Genomic DNA, 12,703 nt, shown 5'->3' with positions numbered 1-12,703 from the left:
CCCCCCCCCCAAAAAAAAAACCAGACATTTTTCACTATTCACCAATAACATCAGTATGGATACACCTGAAAATGGTCGGAGATTACATCGGCCGAAACGTAAAGAAAAAAAAAACCAAGATGAGTATAATTGTCCAAATAATACAAAAAATAAAACTTTTAACTGTTTGATTTAATTTATTGTAAATAGAGATTATACTTTTTTTGGAGATGATTACATGTAAACAGCATGAAAAAATATTTTCTACAAAGGAAAAAAAAAAAGAAGAAAATTGTCTGAATGACGGATATATTTATTCCAGGTTAAAAATATCCAAAAGTAAAAGCCATTTAATTTCAATGAGGTTGTTGATACTCCTAAACAAAAAGAGCAGGATATTATTTTATTTACTTTAGGTAAGCAAAATTACGATTAATCGCTACAATAAATCTATTGTTTTAGTCTAAAAAGACATCAAGCGACAATAAGCCTCCGATCTCACTTGAGGCCAGTCTTTTAATGAAAATCTGTTGAGTAAAACCAGAGGCTTATTGTCGCCTAACAATGTCTGTTTAGATTGAAACAGATTTATTGTGATGACTAATGGTAGTTTTGTTTAACTAATTTTAATAAAATGATATATATCTATATATCTATAAGAATGTGTGTGTGTTTGTGAGGACAACTCAACCTATATACTCAATGAATTTTTGATCTACAGACTTGAAATGTGGTATATAGAGTGTTCAGACATGTGGAAAACTTTTTAATTGGTTTTCATCTGGAAAAAAGGGTTGCTAAGGGGTAAAAATTGAAAAATTGGTACTTATGGGTCATCAGATTTTTATCTGTCAACTGTTTACTGATTGCGCATGTACGAATCATTCACATGTTAAGAATAAGTAGGTTTGGAAACACATTTTAAAATCGTTGCAAGCTGACCTAAAGGTTATCATACTTGACTCACTGTCTTTAGGTTTTGGTTTTGATCCTAGCACAAGTATTTAAAACAGTTGTTTTCGCTTACAAGAAAAACATAATACTTGCATGCACATGTCTCGTTTTTTTTTTACTTTATTTATTTTTTTAAAGGAATATGCTTGATGCTGGGCAATGCCATATACATCTGCTAGAGTATATATACTCCGGCATTGCCCGGGTGTTTGGAGGTGTATGTTAAGCAAAGAAAAAAAAAAAGCAGTCAATTTTTTAAACTTTGACCCCTATTATGACCCCTTAACATTTATTGTTTTGGGCTCAAATCAAGTTATTAAGTTAGATCCATGTCCAAAGAACCTATATCTAAAATTTCAAGTGTCTAGACCCAAAATTGTTGGAGACCCTGTCGGTGGGGCATTAGAATACGCCAACTGCCCCCCTGCAGAGGGTAAAAATCCCTCAATGGGGGTCCTGGATATGACCTTAAACTATATCCAGTGGTGAGGCCCCAGCTTGTGGGCTTTGGCGAGTGTGGAGCCACCCTTTAATTGCCATTGCTCCCAGGTCCACTCTGACCTGGAGTGGTAGTATCTGTTTGGGTTAAATAGAAACCGATGTGAAAACAACAAATATATTCTATTAAAAAAATTTTTTCTTCAAAATCTTTGGATTCGGCATTAAATAACCCGAAAAGGGTTGATATGCCATAAAACAAAAACCAACCAACCAACTAACAACTAAAATTGTCGGAGAAGTTTCGTAGAATTCTCAAAGGTCAAATCGTTGAACTTTGACCCCTTAACAGCCAAATTTCTGGCTGAAACCCGATCACAAAGATTTTCTCAAATCTCAGTACCCTGTATATCAAATTTCGAGTCTGTAGACTGAAAATTGACAGTTATTGCGTAGGGGAATGTATATACACACACACACACACACACACAGACATGTTTACTTTTATATATTTATATATATGATAAGAATGATATATAAGCATCTCAAAATTGATGTTTCTGTTGATTAAATGGAGATATTCTATCAATTTTGACATTACAAATTTAAGTGTTTTCTGTGTTTTTTTCTTTAATATTAAAAACTTTAAAAAAAAAAGGGTAAGATTGTAAATATTTATTTTTCATAAATTTTTGGTGCTAAAAAATACTAAAATGGTTTCGTTAGATGAGTTGCACAAAACTTTCTCACAAACATGTGTTTGCTGTTTTCTTTTATGAAGATGTTGAAAGAAGAGATTCTCCCGAAAGCTGACCGAGAGAAGATCAAACAAAATGTGACTGTTCTTCACGAGAAAGTCCGCAGACTGAAAAATGCTGATGTCACCACTATCCTGGCTCAGGTATAATGACATTCCATTTGTTATTGACGTGTGTGCGTATGTGTAGAGGTTTACTTATGTACAGTTAATTGAACACAAGTGCCAATGTTATTCATTTTTTTTAATGGAAATCGTTCCAGAAAAAGCATGAAGCCACTTGATGTAAGGAGATAAAAAAAGAAAACTTCAAGGTAAAAAACGAACTAACAATAAGTATAAGATAGATTTTGACCCAGAAAACTGCAATTCTTCACCCTTTGTCACAATGTTTCTCATGAACTGAGTAGTTTTTGCCATCCAGATATACTTTTTCCATATCACTACCGTTAATGATATTTCGTTTGAAATAATACATTTATGTAAAGTTGAAACATATTAAGAAAAGAATTGTCTCTTTTTCTCCCATAAAAGGAATTGCCTTTGTCAGGTAAATATTCTTTAAATAAAGACAAAATGAAAATATTTCTTTTATTTCTTGGAAATTGTAACAATTCATATCTTATTGAAATAATAAATATTCTCTTTCTCCTTACTGTTAAAAATTATTTTGCAGCTAAACCTTTGTTCGAAAATAAATAAAACAAAACTTGATGACTGATATGATGAATTTATAAGATAGATTCTGACCCAGAATACCGCAATTCTTCACCCTTTGTCACAAACATTGCTCGTGAATTGCAAGAACTAAAGAACAAAATAAGTGAAATGAGTTATAAAAGTAAATTTTTTTTACTTCTTCATTGTTTTCGATTGTGTTTTTACATGTTTCACAACTGTATTAATATTTAAATGACGGATTGGATTTGCATGCGGTTACATGTTTGAGTTTAGGGGTATTAAACATGTAACATGTATGAAAAAAAATTTTTTAAGAAAAATAAAAGAGTATTGTACATAAAAATACAAAAACAAAAAATATTTACAAATGATCTAAGGGAGATAAGCAAGTTCTTAATTTAGTCTAGTTTACTCTTAGAAGAAAGAGTTATTGACAATTAATAACAATGTTTCATTATTCAGAAAGAAGGCCAGAAAAATCTTTATAATTACCAAATGTCCAGTTTTTCTTTGAGGATTACTTGTAATTGATTCTTTTTATCAGATTCATTTTGACCGGATTTGGACCCCAGGAAATATTGACCGGAGTTAATCTAGTCAGCATTTGACAACCTGGGGCAGCGTAACGACTCAGACTAACTCACAATCTAACTAACTGAAGAGTTTACGCTATCAGCATTCTTTTATAGTTTTTTATGAATGGAAAATTCCAGAAAACACTCCAAATAGGACACCACATTTTAGAACATGCTAGAAGTTCTAGAAAAAGAACATTTTATATTCTAATTTTAATATAATGTTTTTAACAGTAATAATTATATATTTTTAATATTATTATAAGAAATTGTAATATTCTTATACTTACATGAGGAAAATGTCCGCCCATGACCATACCCAGTGCTTATTTACATTGGTGATGTTTTAAACCAACACATTTCAGGTGAAAACATTATTATGTACTTAAGTGTCATGGTGGAATCAAATTTAAAAAATTACGAAAACTGATCCAATAGAAAAATAATTACAAGTAATAATAGAATTTATCAAATTATCAAGTTTTTATTGTAGAAAAATTGTTTCAGTAATTCATTATAATAAAGAAGGGAGATAACTCTTTACTTAAATTGACTAAGGGTCTGCCATTTTTAAAACAACACATTTCGAAACATGATTGTGGCTGTTTTTTTCTTTGAAATAAATCTAGCACATCTTCTACTAGATCAGTTTTATAATATTTTGGAGCTTATACTAATTTCACCATGATACACAAGTACATAATAATGATTTCACCTGAAACGTGTTGGTTTAAAAGATCACCAATGTAAAACAAGCACTGAACGCTCTATAACCAATTTCATAGTCTGTAATGTGATCCATTAGGCCAGGGTCTCCAAACTACAGTCTGTGGGCCAGATCTGGCATGCCAAAGTCTTTAATCCAGCCCCTGGAGCTTTTATGAAAAACCTAAACATGTTCAGGAAGAAATTAAAAAAATAGAAATGTGTGAAAATAGTACAGTGGTTTTTCTTTTTATTCAGAAAATGATAAAGAATGAGGTTTTAGAGAACCAGTTTCACTAAAAAGCAAAGTTAATGCGCAAAACAGAATAAAACATGTCCAAGTTATTTTGTTTTTTGGCTGTGTAGCTCTAAAAGTCAGTAATATGAGACCCCCATTTGAAAACTTGTATTGGGCCAATCAGTAAACCCTTGATTTGAATGTGTTAAATGTCTATTTTGCATTTATTACAGAAATGTATGCTTTTTCTTTTTTAAAATGCTTTTTTTTGTTTACGTTTTTTACCTCTTTTTTTTTTAACATTTTCTTCTGCTGACTCCAAAAAAAAGCAAATCTGTGAAAAACTGAAAGGAGGAGAAAGACCAGATTATCTTGTTACTCTTTTAGCATTTGAGGGACCAAGGCAGGTAAGAACACATTGAATTGTTATGTTTTTTTATTTACCACTAGCATTTCAGTCCGGCGTTGCCTGGGTGTTTGGAGGTGTATGTTGAACCAAAAAAAAAAAAAAGAAGTCAATTTTTAAAACTTTGACCCCTATTATCACCCCTTAACATTTATTGTTTTGGGCTCAAATCAATTTATTAAGTTAGATCCATGTCCAAGGAATCTATATCTAAAATTTCAAGTGTTTAGACCCAAAATTGTCAGAGAAGTTTGGTAGAGTTCTTAAAAGGTCAAATCGTTTGCTAAAAAACACTGACAACCTCTGAAATGGGGCTGGGCGTTGTTTGAAAAAAAAAAGAATCTAACTCCTGATTTTTCAAAGCCTGAGTCCAGCTACTGGTTCCAACTTTGACTCCAGAACTCTGGTATAGAAGTATGCAAATATATTCCAAATTAATACCAACAAAGGTTTGTCCTTCACAAAAATGTTGACTATAAATAAAAAACGTCAGTTTCTGAAGTTGGCTTGTTTAAAAAAATATGTTGGACTAGTTGAAATAAAATCTTTGAACTGCTGTTGTGTTCTTGTGTGCCTTTTGGGTTAAAATGGCTAAAATTAACACTTTTGTGCTTAATTAAAAATTTTTAATGCCTTGGATTTTTATAAAACTTTCTGAAAAGTTGTAACTAACTGATTTCTATATAATTTTGTTTGTCTATTCTTCATGATAACTCTTGGGTGTGCCCCAGAGGCCCTTTTAGGGCTAATAAAAACAGTCCATTTTTGGGACTATTTTACCATATTTGCCCAAAATTTTTTGTGTATGTCTATTTAGCAGTTTTGCATGGTGCTGAACTCAAATTTTTTTTTAAAGATAATTATGGGCAAACATCCATGGCTCCTAAGTTGAGAAATTGATTTTAAGCTGTGGCTCTCCAGCGTAAAAAATTCATCTTAATTTTAGATTTTTTTTTTGTCATTAGCCATTCCCATTTTTGATGGTGACTGATAAAATATGCAGACATGCACATGGGATGCAGTTGCAGATGACAACAAGACGAGGGTGTATCAAAACAACCAAATCAATCACTATAAATCAATATAATTTAAAAATACAAAAGAAGAGAAGCACAGTTTGTCATAATTCAATTCAGTATATTGACAAAAGAACTATGTAAAAACGAGTTATGAATGAAGGTAGTCAGTTATATACAGGTGTTGTACTTCTGCGCTGCTTAAAACATTGATGACACACTGATATATGAAAATATAGCAATATATCTTTATTATCCATAATAGTGATGGATGGTTTGTTGTTAGAAGAGGTGCGGGTGCAGGAATTCGATTTGTTGATTCTTCTCAGGTCTAAATCTCTAATATCCGTTTCGGGTTGTTATTATATAACTATGTGTGACAACCTCAAACATCATCTGGGGCACACCTCAAGGGCGTTTTATTTGGCCATTGTCGTTTCACCGAATTGACTTGTTCTTGGAACAACTTGATTGCACCTGTATGTACTTCTTGCTGGAAAAAAAACCTTTCAAACATTTAACTTATTTTTTTGCCAATCGATCATGTTTGTTGTTTCTTCCCATGCAGATATCTAGTGTTAGATTTATCATTTGTATTCGAATGACCTTTTTGGTACATTTGATAATTATTTTATGTTATTTCTTGCATCATATTGCAAGGTGCATCTTTTCTTGTCCAAATGATTTCTCCATACACATAGCTTGGATGTTAACATTATGCCACTCCTCATTATTTTATTCAAATGACCTTTTTGGTACATTTGATAATTATTTTATGTTATTTCTTGCATCATATTGCAAGGTGTATCTTTTCTTGTCCAAATGATTTCTCCATACACATAGCTTGGATGTTAACATGATGTCACTCCTCATTATTTTATTCAAATGACCTTTTTGGTACATTTGATAATTATTTTATGTTGTTTCTTGCATCAGGTGCACTTATTCTTGTCAAAAGGACTTCTTGGTATACATGGCTTGTATATTAAACACAAGGATAATCACTCAAATATTAGTAACTATAATGCATCCAGCAGCGCATTAAACTATTTAGGCATCTACAGGTTGATCGCAACTTTCTGCAGCTTGTTTCACACCTCACTAACCTGAACTGGGAAAGAAACCTAAAATTCTCTCGGGTAAAGCTTCTTTGAGTTTCTATATAACTTTTCTGTGGAGCTGCTGTGAAGAAGATGTCACATGGCATATTGTAGTGTTGTCACACATGATATTAACAGCCAATCAAGTGTCTGTCTAGACTCCAGTGAGTATTGGTTGAAGATCTCCAGTCATTGTTTGTAGGAGCCTGTGGCACTTCTGGATCATCTGTATCACCGACTTATGAACTCGCTCCAGGTACTGGATATCCAAAATGAGATGGACGAATGAAGCCTGAATGTCATATTCAAAAACGGGTTGCACTAGAGACACATACAGCAGGAGAGATGTGGTTACCATAGCGGCAAATGAGCAGTAAAAGACATCAGTTAAAGATTCGGAGTTTTGTCATATACTTCCTCAACTGATGACTATAAAAATGCTTTTCTTTTTTATTTTAGAAATTGATTTAAATTAAAAGGTTCTCCATCTTTTTTCTTTATTAGATAAGAAAAGCCTTGCGTCTTTTTGACCTTCCTTGTCCAGCTGTGATCGTATCAAAAACGAAGCGTGATATAATGGCAGCCATTGTAACACCAAAGGCAAGTAAATAAATTGTTTTTTATGTTTCAATATTTTTTTTCGATGAGGATTTATAATTTGGATTAGTCGGACTATTATTCTCATCTTGGTTATTATTTTTACAATGTTTTGGCTGACGTAGCCTTCGACCTTCTTCAAGTGCATTTTTTAAAACTTTGCAATCCTTATGCTGAACCAAACCTTAAATGGTCCTAAGTATCGGGCTTGGAACCGACAGTACCAATGACTTGTCTCATCTAACAACTTTCTGTACACAAAATACAAAATATATATATATATATATAAAAGTGTGTACTAAATTACTCTTTATAATTATTGGTTGCCATATTATATTAAATTTTAATGACTTGTCTCATCTATCAGTTGTAAAATATGCTTAAATATATTTTAATCCATGCAGATTTCTTAGTACAGAGCCAATTCTCTATTGATTATTATATTGTACCTAATATATAGTATTGATTTCAAAAGTTAAAAAAAAAAAATGACTTGGGTACCATCAGCTAGAATTGAAACCAAAACATTTAGCACTCCAGCTGCTTTCCCTACCATTTGAGCTATTGCGAGATAGGTAAGAAAGACTGAAAATTAAACCACTTCAAGTTATGAATGCATTTGTGCATGTGCAAAATTAATACAAATATGTCAGCAAGTTGAACATTTTGCATTTCAATTTACCGACATATTTATGTATGCATTATTCATCCACCCAAATAAACATTTCACTTGTTATAAACCATCCTTGGAGATGATTACTATTTCCTGTTAATTTCAGTATTATGCGACCCGTAGTTTTAGAGTTTATCAGTTAAATATTTACACACACACATCCCCACATCTACTGTTCTATTTATCTATATATTAATAGGATAGCGTGCGTGTTATTTATTTTGTGTGTCACGCTTACATCCAAGTGACTTTCATTTAATTGTTATGGACTTCAAGTTTTGGTTTCAGCTTTGATTATAGCTGATGGCACTCAAATCATTTATTTTTTTATAAATAATTTTACCAAGAATTCTTCATAAGTTTTGGTTTTGGCTAGCAGTTCAGCCCAGCTTTGCTTGGGTCCTATATACTTTTTATAAGTTTATGTGCATATGTATATATATTAAAAAGTTTGACTCATGTCCAGTTAACCTATGTCTAAAATTTCAAGTGTTTAGACCCAAAATTGACAGAGGAGTTTGGTAGAGTCTTCAAAGGTCAACTCTTTCAACTTTGACCTCTTGGTAGCCAAATTTTTGCCCAAAAACTGATTAAAAAGCTTGCTGCATGTCTGAATACCCTTTATGTAAAATTTCAAATGTTTAGACCCAAAATTGGCTGAATAGTTTGCTAGAGACCGAAAAGGTAAAATCTTTTGAACTTTGACCCCTTTGCAGCCAAATTTTAGGCTAAAAACCGATTAAAAAGCTTGCTCTATGTCTGAATACATTTTATGTAAAATTTCAAATGTTTAGACCAAAAATTGGCTGAGTAATTTAGTAGAGACTGCAGAGGTCAATTTTTAAAAACTTTGACCCTAATTTTGATCTCTTAACATTTATTGTTTTGGGCTCAAATCAAATTAAAAAGTTTGATCCATGTCACAGTAACCTACATCTAAAATTTTAAGTGTTTAGACCCAAAATTGGTGGAGGAGTTTGGTAGAGTGTTCAAAGGTTAAATCATTGAACCGACCTCTTGACAGACAAATTTTTGGCTGAAAACCGATTTAAAAGATTTTCCCAAATTTCAATACCCCTTATGTCAAATCTCAAGTCTGTAGACTGAAAATTGACAGAGTAGTTTGGTAGGGAAATGTACACAGACAGACAGGCAATTTCACTTGTATAGATATATAGATTATTTTTTTCATAAGTTTTGGTTTCAGTCCACTATAGATATATTTGTTTATTTTTGAAATCGTAACATTATAATATATAAAAATCGATAGAACGTTAACTCTATAATAATATATACAAAATTTGCAAGAATCAAAATATCATATTTAAGTGTACTTTATGACCGAGCTATACCGGGCGTCACTGCTAGCTTAGATAAATACTTTTGCAGTTTTGACAAAAGAGCTACAATAATATCAGAGCGTCTCCATTTACACTGAACATCTACAGAATGCCAACATCAATATATTAGATACGAATGAGTCCTCTGTGGAATTTTCACAGGCCCTGCTAATATAGATTATTCGATTTTCTATGGGAAGTATTGGATAAAGAAGGACGCATACACTTGTTAGTAAAATGTATTACATTTTGATACAAAAAGGATTTCATTTATAATTTTATAATTCAAGGGAGGTAATTTATGAATTTGCTAACAATAAGAATTCATACAGTTGTCTCCCTTTTTGAGAATGTTAAATTTTAATATAAGTTTTATCTAATTTAATTTTTAACATTATTATTTAATATTCATATTCAATATTTTAAGTTAAAAAAATTAAAAAATGAGTATTTAAAAACAAATTACATACAAAAATGCACCTGAACTGTAAATATAAAATAACTTTGAACTCAAACTTAAATGTTTCCTGGAGACAATTTAAGCTCCATGATGTTCAAATTTCAAAGCATATTATTCCTAGAAGAAATAATGGGAAGTAAATAAATTTGTATTCATACCAACAAAAATAACAGAACTAAATGCTCCAATCAAATCATCAAAAACAAAAAATGGGAATTAATTAAAGAATGGAGAAAGTGCAATATGCTGAAAATGTTTTAACTGCATTCTCTTACTTGAATAAGTGGTTCTGATGATCACATGAACATTTTCTTTCTGATTCCTTGGAATTTAAATATTACTATAACAGCAAAACTGTTATTTTTTTTAACATTTGATAATAATCAAATATTTAAAGTCTAATAGAACATCTTTTTTTTTTCCTCTATGGAAACAAGTATACCATGAAGGTTTTTTTAGCAGCCATCTTTGTTTGAGTTTCAAGAATTTTTGGATAATGGGGTAAAAATATTCTTAAAAAAAAAAAAATCGTATTCCAAAATCGTTTTTACATTTAGATTGTTTCAGCCCTGAATTCTCACTTTTTCATTTGCATATAAAAATGATAAAAATGTAAAATGATAGAAATTATGTTTCGGATTTTTTTTTTTTTTTTTTTTTAGATAAGAATTGGTAATTTGTTTTATTTAGATTATCTAAACTACTATTCTCATCTGTGTTGTTTTTTTTTTTTTTTTTTTTTACAACGTTTCAACTGATGTAACTGCTGAGTTTTTTCTGGCGGATGACTTTTTCAAACTTGTGAATATTTCTATCAATCTTCAAATTCTTTAGAGGTTACTGAGTTGAAAAGATTCTCTTAATTTATATTATCTTAAAATTGTGTTTTTATAAACTATTCTATTAACTTTAATTTAAATCTTGGATGTTTGTAAACAGACATACACAGGTGAAATATGCCAGTTCAAAATAAATAAACAGAAAAAGTATTTGATATACTGACAAAACTACACCAAAAATTATGGAAAATTATTGAATAGAGTTTTAATAAAAATTATAAATCAGTTTTACTGCATATTTCCAAATCTCTAATCGCACAATTGCATTTTAATGATATAATTTCCCTGTTATCCCTTTAAAGATGTAAAATATATTAATGACAATGAGGAATTGGAAATATATCATTTTATATTATTATATAATAACATAATTTTTTGAAATTTTTATAGATACCTAATTTTGCTTGGTATGTACATATATCAGAGAGTTTTCCTGTTATTTGGAATGGCCATATTTCACATGTACATGATTATGTCTTACTTGGAAGCACCAAATCTTATTTTCTGTTTTTTTTTTTTAATTCATTTTTTTTTTTTCTACAGAATTATGAAGGTCCTGTGACTGCGGCTGATATTGGAAGCCATCTCAGTTTGACTAATGGGGGGCAAATGAAAGAAAACAAACCCCAGAAACAAGGTGACCCTCAGCTTTATGTTCTTACCATCAAAAACAGCAGTGATACTAATTTACTGCAGGAAAAAGCAGAGAATTATCTTCGAGAAGCATTGAGAAATAAAACGAGTTGACCAAACGTCGATATTAAAGACATTTTTTTGTTGATTTTTGTTTTATTCCAAAAAAGATATAGACATTTTTATACGCAACTAGTTGGACTTTGTACAGATATTTTTTTATTAACAAGTCCTTCATCCATTTTGCTTTGTTTTGACCATGTTTACAGCATATCAACATTTTGTTAATGAAGACCAAAAGTTTCAATCAAATATAAGTCAAGGTATTTTTCTTTGAGAATGAAGTATTTTTTTTTTTTGTGGATAGATGTTTGATACTAGTAGGTGTGTGTGTGTGTGTTTATTGATAATACCTTTCCAAGAATATTAATGACTATATATGGTATGTATTGGTGGATAATACCCAGAGTTAATAGTCGTGTGTATATTGGGCTAATTGGTGTCTATTGCTTATCGCTCCATTTGTCATAATAGTTAATTGGTTAGGAGACTAAGGTTCAATCTTTGGTTGACTTACACAAAAAACAAAAAGATGCCACTCTATGCTCCATTATTAAACCCCAGATTATTAGATGAGAATTAAGAGAATGTGGAATAATCCTGAGAAATTGGAACCCCCCTACACTTGAAGTTTTGCTAATGCAAAAGGAGCCTTTGGGTTGCTTTCAGCTAGGTCGACGATTTTAATTTTCTTTTACCCAGTGGTAATTTTTAGTATCTTTAGGAATGAATCTCCTAGTTTAAATCCAAGAAATTAAATAATAATTAAAGAAAAAAACCCAACAAAACATGCATTATAAAAAAAAGAATCAGAAAAATTAAAAACTCAAAAACGTCTCTGAGTCAAAGCTACTACATCCAAAAATGTATAAAATATTGATCTGATGAAAAAAACACTCGCTGATAAAATCAATAACTTTTATGAAGAAGGACAATAATGCGACAATAATACTGATACAAAGTTATTGCTTGGTGAAATAAAGGTTTGTTCAATGTTTATGAATTTGAAAGTCTTTTTTTTTTTTTATTTGAATGTTTCCACATGCGGACACTATCAGGTAAAATAAATTTTTATGGGTTGTACATCAAAAAGACAAATATTTTTCAGAGAAAGTGAGTACTTTGCCAATTGAGAATGTTGCAATATTTTTTACATAGTGAAGCGCATGATGATGATGGCAACCGTTTGTCTCACAAGATAATGGCTTTTTGCATTTAAGCATTACGGTGTCTGCTGTGGCTCTCCAGATGC

At 31.0% G+C, this 12,703-nt stretch overlaps 1 protein-coding gene across 2 annotated transcripts in view; it reads left to right on the top strand.

The window, feature by feature from the left end:
- The window catches only part of LOC145287866 (alanine--tRNA ligase, cytoplasmic-like), a 108,157-nt gene extending 95,709 nt beyond the window's left edge, over nucleotides 1-12,448 (top strand). For both annotated transcript variants that reach the window (XM_080135746.1, XM_080135747.1), the window contains 4 exons: nucleotides 2,153-2,272; nucleotides 4,657-4,734; nucleotides 7,354-7,449; nucleotides 11,302-12,448. In XM_080135746.1, the coding sequence (XP_079991872.1) occupies nucleotides 2,153-2,272; nucleotides 4,657-4,734; nucleotides 7,354-7,449; nucleotides 11,302-11,505 (498 nt within the window). In that variant the 3' untranslated portion in view covers nucleotides 11,506-12,448. The remainder of the gene's footprint in view (nucleotides 1-2,152; nucleotides 2,273-4,656; nucleotides 4,735-7,353; nucleotides 7,450-11,301) is intronic.
- The last annotated feature ends 255 nt before the right edge of the window (nucleotides 12,449-12,703 follow it).

This window comes from Euprymna scolopes, chromosome 11 (assembly GCF_053919585.1).
Source record: "Euprymna scolopes isolate OS-2025 chromosome 11, ASM5391958v1, whole genome shotgun sequence".
NCBI classification, from domain to species: Eukaryota; Metazoa; Mollusca; class Cephalopoda; order Sepiida; family Sepiolidae; genus Euprymna; species Euprymna scolopes.
This window is presented reverse-complemented; position numbering and strand designations above follow the sequence as displayed.